The 24585-nt window shown below is 42.2% G+C and overlaps 2 protein-coding genes across 2 annotated transcripts in view; one reads left to right on the forward strand and one right to left on the reverse strand.

Annotated features, from left to right (window-relative positions):
* Positions 1-586: 586 nt before the first annotated feature.
* On the forward strand, positions 587-4871 carry ANKRD40 (ankyrin repeat domain 40; the record flags this gene model as incomplete). Its single annotated transcript, XM_008947442.1, has 4 exons — positions 587-735; positions 1778-2242; positions 3105-3286; positions 4596-4871. Coding segments are annotated over 4 exons (937 nt in total), but the record flags the coding sequence as incomplete, so codon positions are not given.
* Positions 4872-8136: 3265 nt separating this feature from the next.
* ABCC3 (ATP-binding cassette, sub-family C (CFTR/MRP), member 3) overlaps positions 8137-24585 on the reverse strand; it is a 34243-nt gene continuing 17794 nt past the window's right edge. Inside the window, exons 13-30 of the mRNA XM_008947441.1 lie at positions 24241-24328; positions 23185-23251; positions 21593-21719; positions 21067-21243; positions 20068-20235; positions 19121-19304; positions 18093-18198; positions 17257-17410; positions 15669-15876; positions 14912-15222; positions 13985-14184; positions 13749-13875; positions 12917-13018; positions 11744-11890; positions 10655-10813; positions 10131-10297; positions 8912-9106; positions 8137-8245 (exon numbers count right to left, since the gene is read on the reverse strand). Coding sequence (XP_008945689.1) covers positions 8137-8245; positions 8912-9106; positions 10131-10297; positions 10655-10813; positions 11744-11890; positions 12917-13018; positions 13749-13875; positions 13985-14184; positions 14912-15222; positions 15669-15876; positions 17257-17410; positions 18093-18198; positions 19121-19304; positions 20068-20235; positions 21067-21243; positions 21593-21719; positions 23185-23251; positions 24241-24328 — 2796 coding nt within the window. The remainder of the gene's footprint in view (positions 8246-8911; positions 9107-10130; positions 10298-10654; positions 10814-11743; positions 11891-12916; positions 13019-13748; positions 13876-13984; positions 14185-14911; positions 15223-15668; positions 15877-17256; positions 17411-18092; positions 18199-19120; positions 19305-20067; positions 20236-21066; positions 21244-21592; positions 21720-23184; positions 23252-24240; positions 24329-24585) is intronic.

Consider the following 24585-nt stretch of genomic DNA (forward strand, 5'->3'; position numbering starts at 1 on the left):
GTGCAGAATACGGCTTGTCTGCAGATTGAAGCTTGGGAATTGCTGGTGCTACACATGGCAACTGGGCAAAGAACCGTGCTTACAAACTATGCTTATGATATTTTAAACATCATTTATTTTCAATAAAATGCAAATTGTTGTGCTGACAGCAGTAAATAAAAAATAAAAATAGCAGCCTAGGGAAGTAGCCCTATTAGCTCATATATACACAGACAAGTATTTTAAGTAATTTTAAGTACAACTTACTCTTTCAAAGATTAAAGTAGCATACACAAGCCTTCATTTTGTATTTATTTTACCAGAAAAGTTAGTAGCCTAAGAAATGACAAATTGAAAGATCTTGAACTTTAAAAATACTACTGTGGTAACTCAATATCCAGATCATTAGAGCAAAGGAAAACTGCATCAGCAGGTGTCACTGCAGGCTCCAAAACCAGCATAGATTTCCACGGAAGATTGCAATTAAACCCTTTTTTTATGTCAGACAAGCATTAGGCCTTGTCCTTCTCAGAGGCAGCGAGAGGGAGTGGAAGTCATTCTTCCATAATTGAGGATTTCAAACAGTGTTAACATTTTCCACATGCAGGACCTGTTTGCACTGGGCTTGTAAACGGAACCACGCTCCAGTGGTGGCCTACCTGCTGCACGCCGGGGCGGACAAGGAGATCCTCACCAAGAAAGGGGAGAGCCCAGCCCAGCTAACGTCAAAGCCAGAGATAAGGAAGATGTTGGGAGGTAAACCAGACCTGCTGGCTCTGCGGTGTGATGTGGTTGTCACAGGCTGGAGTACAAGGCTATTTAAAGCCCATAAGTTCCAACCTTCCTTTTGCATGTGAAGATACCCTGCTTGAGTTTTAGTAATAGCTGTGCCTTGATTTCTAGAGTGTTAACTTGGTAAGGAAAGGGGATTACAAATAAATCCCATGTCCACCTAGACAGACTTTTTTTCTAAACACTGAAAAATGAGAAAAAAATGTATTTTGAAAAAAGCTACAATGAAACCAGTGACAGATAGATGCAGCTTCCTATTTTCAAAAGGTCAATGGGAGACAATGTCTCAGATTTGGGTGAAGGCCTTATAGGAGCAACACTTAAATCTTTCTGGTGTTCTATGGAACTTAGACACTGTGTTGGATAAATGGAAAATTAGCATCCCAGAGAAACAGCTCATTAAAGGACATTTTATTGTGTTGTGTAACTGCTGGAGCAGAGTAAGCTTTGCTGCTAGAGGTGATAAGTAATGTGAAATACGGTCGATCAACAACCTCTTTCCTCCCCTTTGTATTCCCTTGTCTGGTTTTGTTTTCATTACTGTCTCCCAGCTGTTGAATTGGTAATGTTTCAGCTCTCCCAGTACTGCATGTTCCTTTCCCTTTATCCCCTGCTTTAATATTACCCTTTGTTTTCATTTCCTTATACATTATGAAGACGGCAGCATTATACCCCCAGAGACCATGTTACAACGAGCTGGCTATGGATTAAACCACACCAAACCAATAGTGTTGCAGCATTTAGAAGGAAACAAGAGCCTCAGAATTACTAAAATTGGGCTCTTCTTTTGTGTTTGCTGTATTGTAACACCTGAGCATGGCCATGTTTACCATAGAAAAAAGAGGTGTTGTGCTTCTTGATTCATCTTTATCCTGTGATGGTTTTAGCCCTCTACTCCCTCTCTCTAAAAAAGAAAAAAAAAAGAAACTCCACAGTACAATAGCAATACTACTTTCCCCCCCCCCTTGAATCAGTCTCAGAGAATATTGTTTTGTTTGTTTTACAGCGGAAGATGACGAACTCCCAGACTTAAAGAAAGATTCAGAACTGCCAATCATCCCTAACTACCTGGCTAACCCACCCTTCCCTTACGTTTACAACAGCATTAGTAACAGTATTCCAGATCCCTCTGTCAACGGGAGTGTCTCACACTTGGAGCCACAAGATACGGACTCTGTGTCCTTCCCTGATGTGGAGACTTGCACGCGGGCGCCCGTACGGGGGGGGAGCGCTGCTCCAGAGGTGGCTGATGAGGGGGCCCTGCCCAGAGGCTGCACTGCACCACCACACCCAAAACCTGCCCTTCAGAGAGCTCCTCATTACCAGGGAGCAGTGTCCTGGAGCAGAAGTCACCCTTTGCCAGCTGGATCGAATCAGCCCATACCTCAGCAGGAGAACAGCTCCTGCATGGGGCCTGTGCCAGCATTTCAGCCCGTTTTCTTCACAGGAGCTTTTCCCCTCAATATGCAAGGTAATAGTAGATGTCTCTTCTCACTTTGTCTTAGAAGTTCTGTCATCTTGGAGGGTGCAAGCAGACTACTCAAGGTTATGTGTATTCACAGCACTTCTAGAGAGTTTCAGGTTCCCATGCTTAGGCATTCTGGAAACATTTGAAAGGAATTAAAGAGGCCAATATCCTGTTTCTGCTGCAACTGTTATTAAAATATTGCTAAAAACATTTGCTGTTTGTCTCAAATGCTACAAAAGCACACCAACACGAGAGTAATCCAATCCTCTAAATAGCACATTCCAAGCTTCAAAGGAAGAACTTGAGTCCACAGGCAGTGAGCTCAGGAGAGAACTTGACGTGGATCCATCTGCAGACCTCAGTCTTGAGGTGAACCATTCTATGATCTACATTTCACCTGCCCAAAGAGGGAAATCTGGAATTTCAGTTTCAGTTCAGAATTTTATTCTTGAAATCAAAGGTGTTCTGATGCCATGACTTAGCAATGATAGGTTCACGGATGACCAAAAGAATCAAAATCCAATAAAAGCAGTCTTGGATTGCTCACAAAATTGATAACCAGCACAATCTGCTTTTAAGTTAGCTCAAATCCAGTAAGTTGAGTACTGACACAAAGGTTCATATGTGCACACTCACATGCTGTATTGCATTTGTAATGATTTTTTTATGTAGGCTGGTGAAAGTCAATCTAATGAAAATTGTGGCCAGGTAAGTCCCATTGTTTGCTTTCTGAGGATTGCTGTATTGTTACAAGTGACACAAACAAGGTTAATAGAACTCAGAGATGTTTGGAAGTCAGTACAGAGATACCTTTTCCAATTCCTTTATACATCTGCCTATTAATGTACCTTTTTATTTCTAACAGAACTGGTGCTTAAAGTTAGAATACAAAACCCTAATCTGAAAGAAAATGACTTCATTGAAATTGAACTGGACAGACAAGAACTGACCTACAAGGAACTGCTCCGAGTGAGTTGCTGTGAGCTGGGTGTTAACCCCGAGCACGTACAGAAGATCAGAAAATTACCCAATACAATGTTAAGGAAGGTAAGAACTCTAAATTGTGAAGTGCAGTAATTTATAAAAAAGATTTTTAGGTTGCCATTAAAAGGAATAATGTGTTGGTCACCTGAAAAAAAAAAAAAAAAAACAAACAAAAAAACCTCCCTACAACTTTCACCATCCAGCACTTGCTTTGGTTGTTTTAGTGAAAAGGTTCTCAAGTTTCTTCATCATTTCCTTTCATAAACATTTGTTGTTGGCACAATTAATATCTACATTCTTCGATTCAGTGCAATCCCACACCACTGTGACCTGTCAGCAGCATTTAGAAGACCTGCAGTACTCAACTTCAGTAAAACCCGTGTAAGTGCTTTCAAAACACAGCAGAGTGTTTCAGAATTACTGAGTGCAGGTCTGGGAGTGTAGCTGTCTTTTCACTTCAGCAACGTTCACCCGTGGAGCAAACAGAAACCAGAGCTGCTGATATGTTGCACTGATTTGTCGCTGACCTTTCTTTCACTCTCAGATTGCTCCAGAGCACTGTTGGTGTCAGTCATGGAGCTAATCTGATCAGTGCTAGCCTAATAGCCTTCACTCTGCTGCATCTTCACTGACTATAGGATGACTGATCCTCTGTTAGTCAAGAAGTGAAGGGAAAAAAAGAAAAGACATAAGCAATTCTGTTACTTGCCAGCTCAGGTTGTTGTGGAAAGGCCTGTTTTTATTTCCAGCTCTAATGACTTCAGGCTCTCTGGGCAGGACTGCAGAAAACTTTTTTATTGTTCCTTGAGGTGATACAAAACAAATCCTATTTAAAGCTGTTTAGCAGCAGAGTGCTGCTGCAAGGGGATCAGAGTGGAGCCTGTGCTGTGGGTGGGTGTCTTCCATTGCTCTCTGAAGGCCTCACCAAAGCCAGCTCTACACAGTTGTGGTGGTGGGCTACTCTAGAAGAAGCTCTATGATGGTGTCAGGGGCTGCTCAAGCGGAAGCTGCATGAAGGACCTTTCTGGGTAGATGCAAGAATCAATTCATGAGCTTCCAAGAATTACCAGGGGGAGAAGAGGAGGAGTTGGGGGTTGCATGCAGTAGATCTTCACAAGTAATTCCACTAATGACTTGCCCTCACCACCAGTGTTGCATTCCTTCTGAAAACAGACTTAAGTGAGTAGCTGAACAGGATCCCTGAATAAATAGAAGATGCAACAGGTCGTCTGCTTTCCAGTTTACTGTAAAGAATAATCATATTTATGGATAAATACATACCTTGTGGTAGTATAACCCTATAATTTTAACTTACCTCTGCAAAATTGAACAGCTGGTTCATTACCTAACAACTTATTGTATTTATTTAAAGGACAAAGATGTTGCAAGGCTGCAGGATTTCCAAGAACTGGAGCTTGTTCTAACAGTAAGCGACAAAAACTTACTTTTCAGAGTCCCAACGCTGTCTGAACGGAGTGGTTATAACAAGAAGGCATCAGAACTTACGTATTAATTGTTTAAAGACTAAAACAAAAGATTTGTCTCTCTCATTTTGACATTACCTTTAAAATACAGTATCTATAAGGGCTAATGATGTGGAAAAATAATCTATTTTGTTAACCTTGAAATACACTAAAGTCGTCATGCAGTTACAGCCTGTGGTTAATCTAAGAGTAATGAGTCTGACATGAAAGTAGCTTAATGCAAAAGAAGCATTGGTAGAACTATCTGTTAACACTTTTCATTACAAAAGATAATCTTGAAATACTGCAGAGTTCGCAGCTCTCAGGGAAAGGCTTACCTTAAACTGTTCTAATCATTTGTTTGCTATAAAACAGCAGAGGTACTCAAGCTAAAGAACCTGCCATGAAACCCATTTAGTATTTGTACCGAGTCCATTAACCTTCACTTTTTAGATTGTGTATTTTAAGTCATATCTTATTTGGAAGAAAAAAAAAAAAACAGAAGGGTTTGAATCTGTGGAAGAAGCACAAAACTATGTCTAGTTTAAACAGTATCAAGTGACTTATTACCTGTGATTTCTTAATCCCTGTTTACACTTTTCTGTATTTCTCAGGTTGAAAATATGAAGTGATAGTAATTATCCAAATCATAAATATGCTCTGAACCAAAATCCCTTTTATTGTTGTCTGTCAATACTTAGTATTGACATGTGCAATTTAAAATACTATTTTTGTTACTGTAGTGACAAAACATTTCCTCAATGCTGCTTTAATTTCCCCTTTCAAAAGCACAAAAGTTGTAATTTTATCTTCCTTTTACCTCTACATTCCTGAGAAAGATTGTGTCTTGACCCTTTAAAGCTGCCTATGTGAAAAGAAACTAGTGAAATGCTCAGAGTCTGGGCTGATAATACATCTTCATGTTCCTATGCAATGTATTTTCTTTTTATCCCAATGACTTCTGTTTACCTGTGTTGTTTACTGAAAGAAATAAAAAAGAATTCACTTTGCCTGTTCCCATTACTTAAAATTCAAAATTAGCCTACTTCGCTATGAAATGCTGGAATAAATAAATTGAAAGGTATTTCAGAGATGGATTTTATCTGATTTTTTAGGATTTTTAGTATTTAGTCATTTGCATTTAAGGAAGAGTTCTGTTCTGGTAGCCTAACTGTAGAAGTATGTACTGTGAATTAGATGAACTGAAGTAGGAGATGTTAACAGGCAAACAGAATATGGACTGGACTCAGTTTCCATGTTTCTTTGTCTTCCCCCCTTCCACCCAGTTTCTTTGGAAACTGCAGCAACCAAGGGATTTTATCATCTTGTTGTCTAAGAAGGTACAGCCCAAGTGAGCTGCACAATGTACGTGGATTTGCAGAAGCAGTAAGCAGAGAGGGACCCCCCCAGACTAGCTGGAGGAAATGCTAAGGCAAGAGCTGCATCTGAAACTTCTACTACTCCCAGAGACTTCCTCTGACTGGAGTGAGGAGCCTCCACAGCCTCGGTCCTTTCTCGGAGGCTGGGGCAGGTGAAGACGTTTGTTCTTCCCCTGCAGTCAGAGCAGTGGCCTGTGTCACAGCTGACACAACAGGCACTGGTACCCCGATTTACCCGTGCTCTCTCTCATCCAGTACTAGTGCTTTGTGCGAAGGGAGGCAGCTTCAGCAGCAGTGCCTGAGCACACAAGGGGGAGCCCTCTCCCAAGCCTGCCTTGTAGCCGGCTGCCCAGTGTCCACTTGGAAGCCCAGCTCCTTCCAAACCCTGAATATCCTTTGTGCCAATTAACGAGGCCGAAGCGTGCTCTCCCAAGGCTACTGCAGAACCTTTTGTCACAACAGAATAGCCTCTTCTGAAAAGCACTGGAGGTCCAACATGGTCCAAGTCATTGGCAATACCTGGTTTTATGCTGCACTGCTGGTGGTGTGTTCACCTCTGCCTAAAGGATTAATAACACACGTGTCCCTGCCCATCTCGCAGCTGGCCCACAGACCAGCTCGGGTCTGGCGTCGGCTGCCTCCACACCAGCCAAAGCCATGCAGGTCCTGGGCTTAACCAGTCCCACCTACTAGAGGAAAGCTGGGCTGGATGGCTTTGTCCTTACACTGATCACCTTGCACAGATGCTGATCACTATCTATGCATCCCGAGGAGTATTTTTATACCTGATGCAGTTTATACACAGAAGATACTATTAACTCTGTAACAATCTGATCCCTGTATAATCATTACATTAATCTGTGTGATAAATAATTCATTACTGTGTGCCCTGCTATACAAAATGTTAATGTCCAACGCTTGGCTGCAGATTCTTGTTCCTATTTTAAAAGTATCATTTGTAAGAATTAATAAATCATTATTTTTGTCTTCTCAAAGTTTTTCTGAACTTTACTTATAAAAAGCCATAGGAACTTCATCTTGCTGGGTAGGTCTCCAGAGCGCTTGGTGGAGGAAGTGAACAGCTAAAGCAAACTGTGTTCTATCAGATTCTAGCAGCAAATCTTGTTTACACACAGTACTCCCTTTATTGGAGGAGATTTGGTTATCAGTAATAAAGTGGATATTTATTTCTGCAAAACAAATCACAGATTATTTCAGGTGATTAATTGTTGAATGAGATGAATTATATAGGCATCTGCTCAGCATGCATGTCCAGCTTCAGTGGAGACTTACCTGGAGTCACTCAGACATAAGAGAGAGAGATAAAGCAAAATTATTATACTCCTGTGCCAATCATATCCCTGCAGGCTTATGTGGAATTGACTAAATTGATAGAAATTGTGTAGCTAATGATTTATATCAAGCCATCTGTAGGTTTCTTGAATACATATTACTCGCAATTCCTACGCTTGAAGAGGAATTTTGTCATGCCCAGGTTGCCCTGGGCAGGGATGCCAAAGGTCCACGATAGCTCACAGCCCTGAAGCTGCAGCATCCACCTAATTCCCTTGCCCTGAGGGAAATACTGAAAGGAACAGGTTGGAACCACTCAGAGATCACACATTATTTCACTATTTTTCAGCTGAGTCACTGCTTAACGGAGCCTGTCTTTCCACTTCAAACCAAACGAATTCTTACACAGAAATCACACAGAACAGGTGTATTTTGTACCATTAATATAATTTACTATTTATAAACCTGGATACAGTACATATTGCCCTGCGATACATACATTCTCTTGGCAGAATGTTTGGCATTCTTTGGGGAAAAAGAGCATATAATAAAATATTTTATGTGTATAGAAAATATTAAAAAATATAAAATTCACTTTCTGGTCCTTATAATTGTAAAATACTTTGTTCACATATCACAAGTTTAGTCTACTACAAAAACTGGTTTGTAAATTACAGTACATTCACAAGTCACTTGTGGCAGTCAGTAATATATATAAAAAAAACAAATTAAAACAAACACCAAAAAACCCAATGCAAAACCCTAAGGGGTCTTCTTTTCATGCTAGTCCAGCATCTTTGGCCATATTGTAGAAGATACCCTTGGATGCTATGAGGCTGGCAGGCGTATCAAACTCAGCTATGGTTCCATTGTCTAGAACAAGAACCCTGTGCAAAACAAAAGGTGGTGGTGGAGGGGATAGGTCAGAGAATTCCTCACAGAAATGTGATATCCCTTCTACCCCAAAGCAAACTGCTCTAAGCTTTGCCTTGCCTTTGTTTTGCTCCATTCTTTTCACACCTTGTCACACAAGAGATAAACACTCTCCCTGAGCTGCTGTTTGATTTAAGAAGGTACAGGGCAGTAATGAAGTCCCAGGGGTATTAAGGGAAAAAAAACCCCAAACCATGACAGTGTCATACTGGTAGCTCTGGAATTGAAAATACAGTAGCAGAAAGCCAATGAGACAAAAGCTCAGGAAGTATAGTAATATATGTTAGAGTAATTAATATGGCATGATGTTAGTGAAAAAGTTACAGCAGTTGCTGGTTAAAAAGGATCCATAAGCCTGCTGACAGTGACTTTAATGCAATGGGGTAGAATCTCTTGTGCCGCTCTGGTTAGTGACTACAGAACCTGTTTCTTATGCCAAAAGAAGCTAAGTGAGGTCTGGATATACTAGGACTATATGGCTCAAACATCACTGCTGATGTACTACCTGAGAAGAGTATCAGTGTGACTACCTAGAGACAAACCATCCCCTGTTAAGTGCTGCTCCACACACCCAGTAAACTGGTGAGCGTCCCCCTCCTGCACCACGAGGAGATTTTTACCTTGTGTAATCCATGATTGTGTTCAGCCTGTGTGCTATTGTCAGCACGGTGCAGCCTTCAAACTGGGTCCTAATGGTCATCTGGATGAGGTCGTCGGTCTCCAGATCGATCGCCGCCGTCGCCTCGTCGAGGATCAGGATCCTCGTCTTGCGGAGCAGAGCCCTCGCCAGGCACACGAGCTGTCTCTGCCCCACGCTGCCAACAGAGACAGGGCTTTCACAGACAGGCCCCACTGCTGCTCGGCGTCCCTCGTGCCACAGCAGATTAGTCATCAGATAAAAGCACCCAACAAACAGCCCGGTATGGAGCAAGCAGCCCGGCCTGCCAGCCCCAGAGCCAACACAGTGTCGCTCAGCTCCTTCTAGCCTGTGTCCACTCACCGACAGAGCCACCACATGCTCCTTTCCCATCACTGGGACAAAAGCCAGGGGGACTAATGATTACCATGGTTCTGCCTGAGTGTCCAGAAACACGCACAGTTGTTACAGTGCCGAGCGTATGAAAACGTAAAAACCAACCAACCAACCTCCCAATCAAACAAACCATTAAAAAAAAACAATTTAAAAAGGGGAAAAAAGCATTCTGAGGCTGCGAGTCCTTTCTACTGTTAAAACCCAGTAATATCTGGGCAGCCCACACTTCTTCCCCTGCCTCAAAGCACACTGAGGACAGCCTCTGCTGGAGTATCTGCGGGACGAAGGAGCTGAACATCCATCCCACACGTAACCCGGTTACGCCACAGCCTCAGAAGCCAAGGCAGCATATCAAAGCATGGCATTTTATCAACCCCATTCATGTCCTGATGGGTCTTCCAAATAGTAACGGAAAATAAACAGTGCTGGAGTGTCAGTTTAGGCAGAGGACTCTTACCCAGCACAGCAGTTACATATGCTATCACAGCACTTCCCTTCCTACCAAACCATGCTTAAGGGACTGCCTAGTCCTAATACTCTGTCATCCTGAGACTTCTTCCTTAGCTTTAAGACAGGATTTTGTTTTGGGAGAAATCTTTCCCAGCAGCAAAGGAGGATTGGATCACTCATGGCAGAAGCAGAACAGCAGTCAAACTTTTGAGCCTTTGTGGGTTTCCTGAAACAGGAATAAGTGGCTAAATCATTTCAGACATAACTGACTACAGTGTAAACCTGTTCTCAAGTGTTATTCACTGCTACAGCTGAACAAAGGCTCCGTGTATGTTTCCAGTCCAAGCATTCCTTACCTGAGATTTTCTCCACCTTCTGAGCACTCATAGTCCAACATGGATGGCTGACTGCTAACAAACCTCTTCAGATGAGACAGTTCAAGGGCTTTCCATATTTCTTCATCTGAATACTTATTAAATGGATCCAGGTTCATCCTCAGTGTTCCAGAAAAGAGAACAGGATCCTGGATATAAAATCAACTCACATTAGACAAGTGTTTCAGCTATTCTAAGAAAAGATGTTACATTGCTTTGAAGTCCTCATTGCATTGCACCTCCCAGTCCCATCCACTCTGAAAGTACATCATACATGCTTAACATTTAAGTTCCAATGGTAATGAAGGTTTATCCCAAATCCTGTTTTATCACCCAGCATCAGCTTACAAGATGTCAGGATAGGGCCACTTGAAGTATAAATAGTTTGGTTTTCTGGAACAGTTTTCTGAGTCTAACAAGCCATTTTCCTCTGTGGATAAAGCATTACTTATAGTTTGCTAAGCTGTTAGAGATCCTTCCTTTAGTGTGTTACACAGAAACAGTACCTGAGGAATAATTGTTAGCCTCGATCGAAGGTCATGGAGACCAATCTCCGAAATTTTCACACCATCAATTTTAATTTCTCCTTTTACAGCTTCCAGAATTCTAAAGAGACAGAGAGTCATGGAGGACTTCCCTGCTCCTGTTCTGCCAACAATTCCAATCTGCAACAAATTGCAGGTTAAACAACAAAGCATATAGTTTAAACCAAAACAAAACCCAACAAAAACACCCTCAACAAATCCCCAAAATTGCTCTAAGAGGTTTACCACAAGATCTGAGTCTAAGGATGTAAGCATCCTTCCCTAGAAAGCTGTGTCACATGTTGGAATGTGTACATTGCCACTCTGTAATTTGAATTATATTTCATATAAACATGTACAAAAGCCTTGAACTTCCTAGACAATTTTGGGTGATGAGCTGAAGTACCCACATTAGGAGTCCAATTGAGGACAAGAAGTAAAGGCTTTTTCAGAGGGCAAGTCAGACTTTATGGGAAGCATGTGTAGCTCCATTCCAGAAGGCAGTTGTCATCCTGTCTGTTTAATAGAAAGATAATTCTCTTCTCTTCTAATAACATCCTGTTAAGTGGAGGACTTTCCATGCTAATTGTTCTGTCACCAGCATGTAAACCCCAGAACTTTCAACTGAAGCATGAAGAAGTCTCAGAACAAAGACAATTTCCTGATTAAGGAAGCAAGAATGCAATTTCCTTCCATGCCAAAAATTTCACAGGGAAAGCCAGAGAGCAGAAAAAGCTGGAATTCCTTCTTCCATCTGCACTGCTTCAGAAAAGCATTCTTGTCACTGAATTTTTGTCACTTGTGCTGGTGCCTCCTACATGATGTGAGGTTGCCTGTTGCCAACCTAACTTGGAAAGTTGAGAAAGCCCCATGCAAGGGGTTCTACTCCTTCCAGCCAGGAGGATGCTGGCACACTGACAACATGGTTGTCACTGCTAGCTCCTGCAGTGCCAGCTCAAGTAGATCTCCACCACTGGGGCAAGTGTGCTTATAGACCCTGTCCTCTACTCCATGGCTGCCACTGGAGGCCCAGAGCAAAGTTCTAGCAAAGACATACAGCTGGTAACTTGCCTTTTCTCCACCGTGCACTTGGAGGTTTAGACCCTTCAGCACTAGATCCAGGCCCTTCCTGTACCTCACTGAATAATTCACAAACTCCAGCTCTCCCTTGGATGGCCAGTCTTCTGGGGGACTCTTGCCCTCAATGATCCAGGGAGCCTAAAGAAAACAGAAGCCAGAAACATCTCATACAGGTTTAAAACCAAATAATTCTAATTCAGATATAAACGTTAACATTGGTGGGTTTGTGGAAATATATCTGACAAACCACATCTCCATTATAAAATACATTTATAATAGTGGGGGAAAACCATGGGTTCCTAAGTAACCAACCATTTTGGTCTTTGTTGTGAAGTTTCCAACAAAAAAAGATTCTGGGCATATAGGGCCAAATCCTCAATGGATATATATTTATATTTTTTCCATTAACTTTAATAGGACACTGTCTGTTTCCTGCCAGCTCAAGCCATGGCTGGTAACACATATCATACATCTTGTCTAGCTTCCTTTTAGCTTCCAGATTAAATACTTGATCTCCAGAACCATACACAGCAGCTCTCCTCAGATCTCCCATTCCCTAGTTTTTAGTCTCCCACCATGTACACAGGGCTAACAAAACCCAGCGTGCCCACAGAGCAGCAGATTTCCCAGCACAGCTCCATCTGCCACTTTTAAAAGTCTTTGGTAACAAAGGTAGATGATTAGGTGATTTTCCTGGATTAGGCAGTACAGTGCTCCTGGAGATGTTCTCCTCTCAGGGGAGACGAGGACTGATTAAGCTGATTAAATAGAAATACTATTGCAAACATGTGCATAGCCTGATAATTGTCCTGCAGCTGTGCTCACTACCAGGATCACAGCACCATCCATGCGGGCAGGACTATGTATCAAACACTTCAAACCCAATGGGACCGATATCCTGACGGTGAAACTCATCTCTGTTGTGCTAGAGACACTCACAGCAGCAGAAAATGAGATGCTAAGCACAGGCTGCATGACAGCAGTAATAATTTGGAGCTGTGATAGCATAAATTACAGTTCAAAGCGTGACATTTGTTCAGGTTAAATGATAACACTCTCAGAACAGAAACTGTCTCTCAAGAGTCTAAAGAAAGAACGTGTAAATGTGTGCATTAAAATTTCACTATGCTTGTTGGTGAGCATGCCTGACAGTTGGTAGCTGACCTCTGTTTCACTTTCTGAATACTCTTTTATTCTTTCAACAGCCACAATATTAGTTTCGAGTTCAGAAGTCATTCGGACCATCCAATTCAGAGACATGGTCACCTTGGAGAAGACAAGGAACAAAATATTACCCACAGAAGAATGACAGATTTAATCATAACAACAACAAAACCAGACACTGCTATTAAGACATGGGTCCACATTAATATTACAAATGGAATAATTACCTTCTCATCAACATTAATACAGCTACTGGGGCAAGAATTCTACAGATAATAAGGTGCTAACATAAAGAAGCAGATGCTTCTGACCGTGATTTAAGAAATGACCCTCCCAAAAAGTTGATTGGAAGCCATTCCCCTAGTCATGGGTCTCACTGGAAAATTGCTAACACCAATCCTGCATGCTCATGGTGTCTAAAAAGCTTCTGGTAAGAGTGAGGCCATGAAATCTGCTACACTGTCCACAGCTTGGGTGAGTACAGTTTATCTTGCCTACTTATGAACCTCACTGATCTGCCTGTGATTACCCAGACACACTGATATGCTATGTAGCAGACGTAATGCAGGACACGTTAAGCCCATGCTGCTCAAGTGAGCTGTTCTTACTGGGTGCACCACAACTCAAAGTGCCCTGAAGTCCTACTGCACATGAGCTTGCTGATTGTCTGCCAGTATTCAGTGTAAATCTCTACTGTTTTCAGATGTCCAAAGTAATTTTTATTATTTCCTTATTAGCTTCAGCTTTAACGAGTACTTAAACTACTGCCAATATATCCATACCATCTACAAAAATGCAAACCCACCAATGAACAGAGAACTATAACACATACCTGTAAGGCATACGATACCGAAAGTCCTACCAAGCCAGCATTCAGGTTGTTTTTACTAATCACAGCAAAAAGGGCAGCAAAAAGGACAATACAGTTCCCCACAAATTCAACTCGAATGCCCAGCCACCTGGTGAGAGAGAAGCAGATGTAAGCAGAGTGGTAAATGGTTGCTTGGAGCAGTTAGGCAAACACAGGATTATCTATGTGGGTAGAGAAGTTGTATGCTGCTTTTTCACCTGTTGGACACTATGCCAGGATAGTAACTCTTGTGATTTTCATCCATCTTCAGATCACTGATGTCTATGAAGGACTTCACTCTTCTGTAGGCTCTGATGACGCTGGCCCCTGATACTGTTTCTGAGAAGTGTGAGTAGATGGGAGATCTGCTCACAGACTCCAGGCGCTTCAGCTGGCGAGACGTTGCCACGTAGAATCGCTGCCATTTGAGGGAGAAAACTGAAGGTTACATGAAATACTTTCTCTTTTAAGTAACAGTGAAGAAATTTGTAGGGTAAGGATTTAAAGAATATTGCTACTGATGCACTTCAACCCTCCAAAATAGTCTCTGTAATTAAGAAGAATTCCAAGACAGTTATCTTTGCCTCATTCCCAACAGAGCAGCAGGTAACTGCAACTTCTACAGACTCTGCGTTGAATTTATCTATGTCCCTTTAAATTTAGTTCATATAGTCTGATAAAATTAATCCATTTATAGGAGCCTCACATTCCAAGAAAATGAAACATATTTGCACCTCCACTATCAGGTCTCTATTTATGGTCTATAACACAAGCATCATTTTTCCTCTTAAGTTAATACAATTGATGCTTTCTATGTTCAACATTTTAACACCTCTCTGCCTTAAAAACTTATCAGTATGTCAAATATATATACACTTCAATCTATTAAAGTGTACTGCAACTATCTCCAGCAGTAGGCTTATTTGTTATTGCTTGAAAGCAAAAGAAGTTTATGCCTATTTATTTCATGACCACATCTCACAGAATGTTTCTTTTTCTGAGAGACGTAACATTTTGTTTACATAAACATGTAGTTACTACGGATATTTCAATTTTCCACCAGATTCATGTTGTTTTTCCTAGACAGAAAACTAAACAATGGAACAAGAGTCATTGCAACAACAGTCAGATGTTCTTCCAGTTACCTGAACAAAGAAGTAGAGAATTGCAAGTGGAACTATAACCACAGCGAAGAGAGGAGTGCTCGCTATAATTACAATCATGGTTGACAGAGAGGTGAAGAATGTTCCCAGGAACATCAGGATGGTTGGGGGGATCACTTCGTCGATCACGTAGATGTCCTTGGAGAAGCGGTTGATGATCCGGCCGGTCGGGGTGGTGTCGTAGAAGGACTGTGGGGTGTGGAATTTGTTCTCCAGCAGAGCAGCGTGGAGTGTCCGGGCTGCATTAATGCCTCCCATGGCCAGGGTGAAGGAGCAGATGAGAACTATAAGGCCTAACAGGTGAAGGGGAGATGTGTTAACCAGTCTCCTTGACTTTCTTCTCCTTTACTGTCCACCTTTCTCTTACCATGCACATCAGCACTATGGCATTGTGCTCACCACTGCCTAGGGCACAGGAACATGTCCTGTAGGATTTCACCATGCTGTCTACACAAGACACGAGCACAACCATCCTCCCTCTGCTTTCCACAAGCCTCCATAAAGTCCTAATGCTATAACTTCACCCCAACCCTTCACTTTCTTCTGCACCCTTTCTGAAAACCTGGAAGTTTTCACGTTTCCTCTCAAGCTTCCATGTCACCAGTTCAACCCCCTCCAACTACTTCACAATAAATACAAGAAGGGGGCGATTCTGAATCACCAGTAACTGGTGCCATGGCTTTCCCACCTAATTCCTCTAAACTAAACATCCAGGCATGATGATTTTATCTGGTCTCACCTTGCAAGAAGCCCAAGGCAGCATAGACTCCAATCCGCATGGCTGTGTTTTGCTGAGTCCCATTTATCACTGGCTCGTTGGTCCAGTCACTGAGCCACACATTGGCCCCAATGGCAGCAGCATTTTGACAGCAGTATAGGAAACATATCACTAAAGAAATGACAGGGCTGACAGCTTTCATATATTGCCAGAACACCGACAGCTTCACCTGCAAAAATCACACACCAAAGCTGCTTTGTACAACTTACACAATTGGGACTTTTAGACAGAAGAAGAGAAAAAAAATTCTTCAGCACAGGAACTGCTAAATTCCAAACTGCCCAAACTCTTAAGGTACAACAGAGAACAGTTCATCTGCCAGAGATGACCTTCAGAACAAGTCAGAAACTCCTCTGAAATACTCTTTTCCTCTATTTTGAGGAGCTGTATTTTATTAGCTTTGTGGGGTTTTAGTTAAGACTATGCCAGAGGGAAAAGAAAAAAAAAAAAAAGAAAAAAAAACAGGCTGCAAAGGCTGGGTAACAAGAACAGGAGCCAAGTTTCTGAGGCAAAAGAAGCAATTTGGCAGGCCTATGGACTACTTTAAATGGCCTATTTAAGGAAAAGTGCTGAATATGCCTCCATTCAGGTGTCTTTACAGCAGCTTCAACGAGGTACCAAATGCTAGTGCACCCCAACAGGAACATAAACAGATAATGCTTGTGGCAAAAAGTAAAGATGACTCCAAAGTAGTGCAAAAAGCAGAGAAGCAAAAAGAGAGAGAGATTCAGGACAAAACTCGGTCTCTAAAAAAGCATAAGGAGGAATAATTAAAAGAACAAGTGTTGTTGATTAGGGACTCTGAAAGCTAAAATAATCCACAGAAACAGTTAATTACATGTCTGTGCTATGGACCATGTACATCAGACAGGACACACTGAGCTTTCTGAAGTGGAAGGAAGGGGCTTTCTTTAACCAAACCTCCCCGCTCCTATTCCACCCGCTGCTCCTTTCTGCCTCTTTCTTTTACTTTCATCTTCCCATCTTCTCTTTCTTTCCTTCTCTTCTCATCTTCTCTGCTCCCATTCCACTCCCTGGCCCTGCTCAGGAAGAGTGCAGCCCCTGTTGTACCCATAAGCATAAAACACTCTGGAGGATGGGGCAGCAGGTATCCTTCAGGCAGAACAGATCTGCTGGCACAGAGCAGGCAGCTGGCTCGTGTAACCCACTGCTGCGGGTCACCAGCTACCCACTGCTGCAGCTGGACTCCAGAGCAGCCAAACAGTTTAAAATCCAATGCTGCTGAAAGCTCTGGAATGTGAAGACAGGGCTGATGGAGCACAGTGCTACCACTACCAGGTGCCTCTGGCACGAGCTGGGAGGGTTTTTTTCTTTTTACCATTTTTCCCCCTAGTACACAGCCCTCACCAGGTGCAGCGACCTCTGCCAAAATCCCAAATGCGAATGACTGTGGCCATCAGATTAATGCCTAAAGCCTGCAGTTGTGATTTATACAACACATTCAACAGAACTGGATCAAATGTAAAAATAAAAATCATTTTTTCAAACAGAAAACGTAGAAAAAGGGAGGGGGAAAATCAAACCATACCGTTCCTGTTTCAGTGGTTTCAGCCTGAATAAGTTTGTCGTTAAGGTTTTTTCTTGGCAGAGGAGGCTCTGCTGGCTTCTTTTCACAGACTCTTCGTTTCGTTGACATTTTGTTGGGACATTCTCCTCCCTCAGAAGAGATGACACTCAGTTGCCTAGTCAAAACAAGGGAATCATTAGGATTGAAAGGGCATATTGTGGCAGTGCTAAGGCAAGACTGGGATGCAGCAGATTGGATTTATTCCCAGCTCTTCTGCTGCGCTCCCACGCCAGCCTCACTCACAGCTATGGGTGATTGTACCACCCCTCTCAATGCTCAGTGATGCCAGAAATACAGTACCTAACAAAGGCTGTGGCAGGGCCTGGGCTCTGTGGTAAAGGCCTTTAGAGGCTTCATTGTAAAACAGATGTTTCAAAGCTAATCCCTGAGCTTCTCTGTTTTCACATCAAGAGTAGCTGGACAGCATCTACGGGTATGGTTATGAAAACTGTTGAAGATTTCCAGGATTCCCAATGGAAAGGCACAATGCAATGGGTTTATTTATCACATGACTGGCAGCAGTTTAGTGTTGTCTGGGTCTATACATACCATGGTGTTACCTGTGAACCAGAGGGCTGCTTTAAGAAATTGGTTCCGTTCAGATTAAAAAGAGGATTTTAGGAGTAAATGTTTGATCTACTTTGCATGTTTTTTCACGTTTATTTTCAAAAGGACACTAAACCAATTTATTTATAAGAGGAAACCAAGGAAATGAAAGCCAAGAGAGAAGCAGTATGTGACTAACATCTTCCAGATGTGTTCTGACACAGACCATAAACACATGCCCCCATGTTTACCTAAGAAAATGTTTGCGGACCTCGTTCGTCACTGGCTCGTTATCTGCCAGGTCCGTGTGGATGCTGAGGGTGTCTTCAGCTAGCAGGACTTCTTCATCCTCCAGCACTGCAAGATAAGATCACACTTCAGATTTTCTGCTGAATAAAGCAGAAAGCACAGAAAAAGTTGGCCGTACAAATCAGGAGTCATGAAAAACAGTACAACAGCAGGAAAATGATGGTGCATAAACTCCCCTATAGCTTTGCTTGCCTTTCCTCTGTGTATCACTTCTCCTAACTAAATTGCAAAGGTCTTGTGAGGCAGGTTGGCTGCCAGATGCCTTCATGTCACACCCCTTTAGCGCATCCAAAATGTTAAACAAGAGTGTTATAGCTGGTTCCAGCTAAATTCACTTATAGGGGATGCTCTAGGCGTGATCTTGGGATGGGGGAGTCACGTGAGGAACTACTGCAAGCCTCTGTTGCTGCTGGAAGACATCAAGGGTGTTCCTCTGCCTGCCTGGAGAGCAGCACTGCTGCAAACAAAGAGTGTGGGAACACTGTCACACAGAGCAAACTTTTACCAAAATGCTTTCATCTTGTATCATTTTATCAGAATCAAACCAAGCTGAAAAGTAACCCAAGATTAAAATGTCATTTGAATTTCTCTATATCAAAAAACTCAACAACACATAAACAGAGAAAAATTTCTAGACTCTGGGCATCCCCTCTGAGACCAAGTTTGTTCTTGACTACTCCATTTTCCTACTGAGTTTGACCTTGCTATTTGTAAAATAGATCCCCAACTTTAAAATAGTTTCTAACACAAGAATTTATTTTTTCTAGGGCAAACCACATGAAATTTTGAAGGAAATTTGTGAATGTATTTATCAATAATACAGACCTAGCCATAAACAGCAAGTTTGATGGTAGTGCAGAATGCCAAATGCCAGGCTGTCACAAATAATCAAGGGACAATTTATACAGAGAAAATATCTGTAAGCTGGTTGGCAGAAAAAGACATGCTTTAAGAAGGAGGAATACTGTACTTGTTGCTTCATCCTCTTCAATGTTTTCATCAAGGGCATAATTTCGCAGGAATTCTGCAAAGGCCTTGTTTTGTTTCAGAAGCTCTTGATAAGATCCCATTTCAGAGATTTTGCCATCTACCAGGACAACAATATGGTCAACCTGAGGCAGGAAGCTGATCCCGTGGGTCACCAGAATTCGGGTCTGGATGGGGAGAAAGAGAAAAAGTCCACATCTCTCAGTTTTCACTGAGTGTTGGGAATAACACTGTTCAGCAAGCCAAACACCACTACTACATTTTTGGGACAGGGAGTGAGTGATGATATCAGGGTGAAATGCCAGGGGAAATACACTGTCCTTGTTAGCCAGATTAGCTTGGAAATATGTACATGAACTCACTGTGCTTCCTGCTGTACGCTGATACAACAACAGAGGGAAGTAAACTAACTGAATTATCATTCCCCCTTTCATTTGTGCCCATTTCCTTTGCAGCTCTTCCTTTTTGAGCTCTGACATAGTCTGAGAAGATCATAAGAGCAGCAGAAGGGGAAGCAGAGAGATTGCAATTTGGTTGCATACTGCCAAAGACCTCTGTAAAATCAATAGGCTGTTACAACTTCCTCACTGCACTGCCTCCGAGCCAACAACAAGCAATATTCAGCTGACAACCTTTACAAGTTTCTGCAAACATCTTGTTTTTGGAGATCTCATAGTAGGGATTTTAAAACACAGAGCAGGTTTCTGCCTCTACACGTTCTGACTAGATCTCATCGCTTCTGAGCATGCCTAAATAGCAGCTCACTGCAGAGTCTCTGCTGTGGGGAAAAGGTGTCCACAGTGCCAATTAAACACAGGCACTCAGGAGTGATTCAGCACTCGGGCCTCGGTGGTGCAGTAGCTTTCCTCTTACCCATCAGTATTTCTAAGTTTGTGTGGATTTTTTAAGAGGATCTAAATGCCAGCTTACTTTTCCTTTAAGTACTCCATCTGGACCAATAACTTTGTCAAAGATGTGCTTGGCAACATGCGAGTCCACAGCAGAAAGAGGATCATCTAACAGGTAAATGTCAGAGCTGCTGTACACGGCACGAGCGAGGCTCACTCGCTGCCTCTGGCCACCTGAGAGGTTGATGCCCTGAAGGGAGAGAAGAGAGAACAAAACATATCACACAACTCTGTTCCAACAACAGCTATGACTTTTTATGACTCTCACCCAGTCAAACACATGGATGCTAAATTGAAACATGAGACGCTGAAGAGAATAACTCACTCCGAGTCAGAGACAGGAACAGAACGCCTCTAAATCTGTTTGTTCCCTGCCAAACTTCCACTCACCCAGCAATCTGGAGATGGAATAAGCCTCTTGCTTATTAAGCTCCTAAAGGGAGCTGTTAAAACACAAAACTGTAAAAAGGAAGACCATCAACCAGGACTTAAAATGCAAACGTTAAAGAAAGGCTGCAGCACCTGGAACATCTTCCACATCTCTCACCTTACATAGAAATCCACGTATCCACCTCAAATTTAGTGGTCTATGAAAAAAAAATCTTTGTTGGTAATCACAGATGTAAAATTTTCTCATTAAAATGAGGTGTTAAGGGATGATCGTATCACTCTTTCACTTGACACACACCATATGTTCCCTCCCTTTTTATCCCTACATGAAAAAGTATTCTGGGCAGATGCACCTGTACAGCTGGACAACAAAGGGAGGTTGTTCTGATCTTCCAGGGCTAGGTGTGCAATTATGCACCACAGTACAAACACAGGCTTACAAGTTAGGAACAAGTTTAAGTCCAACTGCCTTCCACCAAACTGCCCTGAAAGTTTCAGCATCGATTGCAGCAGGGATGCCACTGTAAAGATCAAACCAAATCCAATGCTGCCTTTACAGCAATCTCTCTTTAGCTAGACAGAACAGGAATCACCAAGCAGGTATGACTTGAAAAAAAAAATAAGAAATTACCTTCTCTTCGATCTCAGTCTGATCTCCTCCTGGCAGCACTTCCAGGTCAGTTTTTAAAGCACAAGCCTCCAAGGCATTTTGGTATTTTTGCTCATTAGGAGCTTGGCCAAACAAAATGTTATCTTTCAGCGTGGCATTCTGGATCCAGGCTTGTTGAGGCACATAAGCAACAGAACCCTTGAACAAGGAGAGAGAAAGGAAACCTCTGACCTGTAACAAGCTGCAATTCATGCTTAGGACTGGTTAAAATCTGCAGCACATAGACAGAGCTCCTGTTTGATACACATTCACATTATATGCATATGTTTGCTAATATGTTTGATGTGCATAGTTGATAGAATCAGGAAAGTCATTTTACATAAACCAGAACTGAACAGGTATGGGCAATCCCCAAACAAACATGCAGACAAGCTGGCATAGGAGCTAGCAGAATTCCCTCTTTAGCCTGGTGGAGACTATAAGCAATGGCAGGCAGAAGCAGCACGGTTCCATCCCAGCAGTAAAAGGCACCATAAACAACACCAACCTTCACAGCCACTTCTCCTTCCAGCTTTTCCATTTCACCCAGGAGAGCAGACACCAGAGAAGACTTTCCACAGCCAACATGGCCAACAATGGCAACCAAAGCACCACTGGGGACCAACAGATTTATACTGTGGAGGAAACAGGCTGGAAATTAATTAAACATTAGTTTACTAAAGACATTATGGGTCTTTAAACCAGGGCTGAAATACATAGTCATGAATCAGCCTGACTGGATGCAGTAAGCATAGCTTGATCACTGGTCTTCTCTTCCCTTTCTGGTCTATAATCAGTTGTAACCAGAACTGAGGAGTAAATGGAAACCCAGCATTAATCTGTCTTGTTGCTCGTTAAATCACTAGGACTAAGACCCTTTGCTGTGTCCTATCAGTCTATCAGCAAGGCCAGCAGGGTTAATAAGTGTTTTGAAAGCAGACAATCTCCCAGAAGTCTTAGGTTTTAATTTTAAAAATAAGTGCAAATCATATGGAAGCAGTGAGTGAATACATCCCATCTAAAATTGTTCAAACCACTTCAGTACCATATTTCTAGTGGTAGTAAATAAGGTTCACAATGACACAACAAAACTCTTCCAGTTAAAATCCTTTACTGTTTCCTTAACTATGTTCTTAAAGGTACTGCTTTACATCCTGGTTTTGAAGGTGAACTGAAATGGAAAGCAGGAAATTTCAAAAATCTCAAAAGCAAGAAAATTCAAAAGCACTATATATATATTTTTTTTTTTTTTTTTCCCCCCATTATTCATTCCCTATAGCTGAGTTTTGCCTTACTGCAACTTCAGGAAGCTACCAGGCAATTTTTAGGCCCAAGCAGCTAGCAATTTGAGCTGGAGATGCATGGTTCTTGCTGAAATATATCTCAGAACATTGAAGTCAACCTGGCTTCAGATTTGGTTGCCTGAACCAAACTGGTTCATCTGAACTCTAAGCCTCTTGTTTGCATGTCATCTATGTATAACCTGTTAACACAATACAGTCAGCACCGCAGCACCAGCTCCTTAGTCTGAGAATTCTAAGTATACTGATCAGGTTTCTGTGATTTTGATCTGATAACAAAGCATAACATAAGGAAGTAAATGCTTTCAGGCAAATTTTGTTTTTCTTAATTCAAATAAGCAAATGAGCAAAACATGCAGCCCCAGAGCCTGGAAATGGCCCATCTACAGCCACAGGGATGAGTCTGCCACAGGACTCTGAAACACAGACCACTCTTTGTACACCCAGATGCAAACTCGGACATCTCGACCGTCCTCACAACCCATCAGATCAATGTTTCAGTTAAAAACAAAAGTCTATTTAAGAAATTTATATACCTTTCTGTCCTTTAACAGGTAACTATTTCATGCCAGTTGCTGTGGAGTTAACAGCACCACAGCACTGTTCTGTAAAGCCTAAATACCACGAGGCATGAGGATTAGCTCAAATTTAAAGGCACAAGGGATGCACATACAGGATGTGTGGAAACAACCTCTTCCAGAAGCGAGCCTGCAGATATTACTAGAGACCTTTCAAACAGACCTCCCAGGAGCCAGGAAGCAGGTAGATGTTGTACTGCAATTGCATAAAGAAATCTTACTCTTTCAAAGATGGCTTAAGCTCCTTTCCCCAGCTGAACGTTGCATTTGTGACACTGATGGCATTGCCTGTATGACAAAAACACAAGAGAAGGCAGGAAATGTATTACACAGGGTAGCAGGTCTGAGACACTGGCAGACAGAGGAATCTTTACTTAGGCATGTTTTATCTACCCTGGAGTTCCTTTTTGTGCTGCCTCAGGAAGAACAGCCTCAGGACTGCAGGTCACGACAGGCTTGTTCAGAGTGAAAATAACTGGTCTTAGCTTAAGTTATAGACTGTGAGCTGAGAAGCTGTCCTGCTTCACCCTGCCCCAGTGAGGCTAGTCCCAGCCTTTGCTGCTCAGGATCCTCATGCAACTGTTAGCACAATTTTACTTAAAAAGCCACTTTCAAGTCAGCAGGAGACTGCTGCATGCTGTTCACTTTGACGTATCAGATTAAGACTTGCCTCTGTGCAGTTTTTGCTTGCCACACTAACCAGTTACAGATCTACAGGCTTGCTCTACCTCCTGCTGGGGTCATGGGTAGCAGTAATCACATGACAGCCACACAGCCATCCCTTCTCCTCCTCTGGATATGGCATCACACACAGAAGTTTCAAACCACAGTATCATCAAAGTGCATGACACGTGAAAACACTTTTTTTTTGAGACCACCTGGTTTGCTTGGTTGTTTTGGGATACTGTTTCCAACAGCAGAAATCAAAACTGTTTACAATGGTCCTGAGCATTTGTTCAGTGAGCAAGGCTTGAGCAGGTCTTGCTGCCCTTAGTCAGTGGATGCTCTTCATTACCCAGTGCTGTCAGCATCCCCTACACTGCAGATGCAAACTCAGGCCAAATAACTCTACTCAAAGCTCAAAAATGTAGCCAGAAACTCTTGTAATTTCCACAAACACATACTTTTTAAGCAGCAGTTTATTTTGTAAAAAAAAAACAATATTAGTTTCTTTCTGTTGGGTTTTTGTTTGTTTGTTTTCCTAACACAACCAGTCCAAAACAACTACAAGATGTCTGTTGTATTAGCATAGTTTAGTAAAACACTGATGTCTTTACCTGGTGCAATCACTTTTGTTTCCACACAATTTGGATCAAGTTCGTCGTGATTCAGGAACTGCTGAATTCTCTTTAGGGAAACACTTGTCTAAGAAAAGAGCGTGGAGTTATTTTATCATTCTTTTAATGAGGACTTAATGCTCTTACTACTGAAAAAGAAAGTATGCAGAATGGCTTAAGCTTTCACCCCATGGGCTGCCTGAACAGTGACTCATTCCTTCCCTGCAATCAGTCTTATGCTGAAATTCAAGCTTTACACTGAAATTTCTCAGATCAAGCTGAGCTCATCCGAGTGAAGCAGAATTCACCCAGGCAATCTTACTCAGAGATGCCAGGCTTTCCAGT

Source organism: Merops nubicus, unplaced genomic scaffold (genome assembly GCF_000691845.1).
Source record: "Merops nubicus isolate BGI_N331 unplaced genomic scaffold, ASM69184v1 scaffold37799, whole genome shotgun sequence".
In the NCBI taxonomy this organism is placed as follows: domain Eukaryota; kingdom Metazoa; phylum Chordata; class Aves; order Coraciiformes; family Meropidae; genus Merops; species Merops nubicus.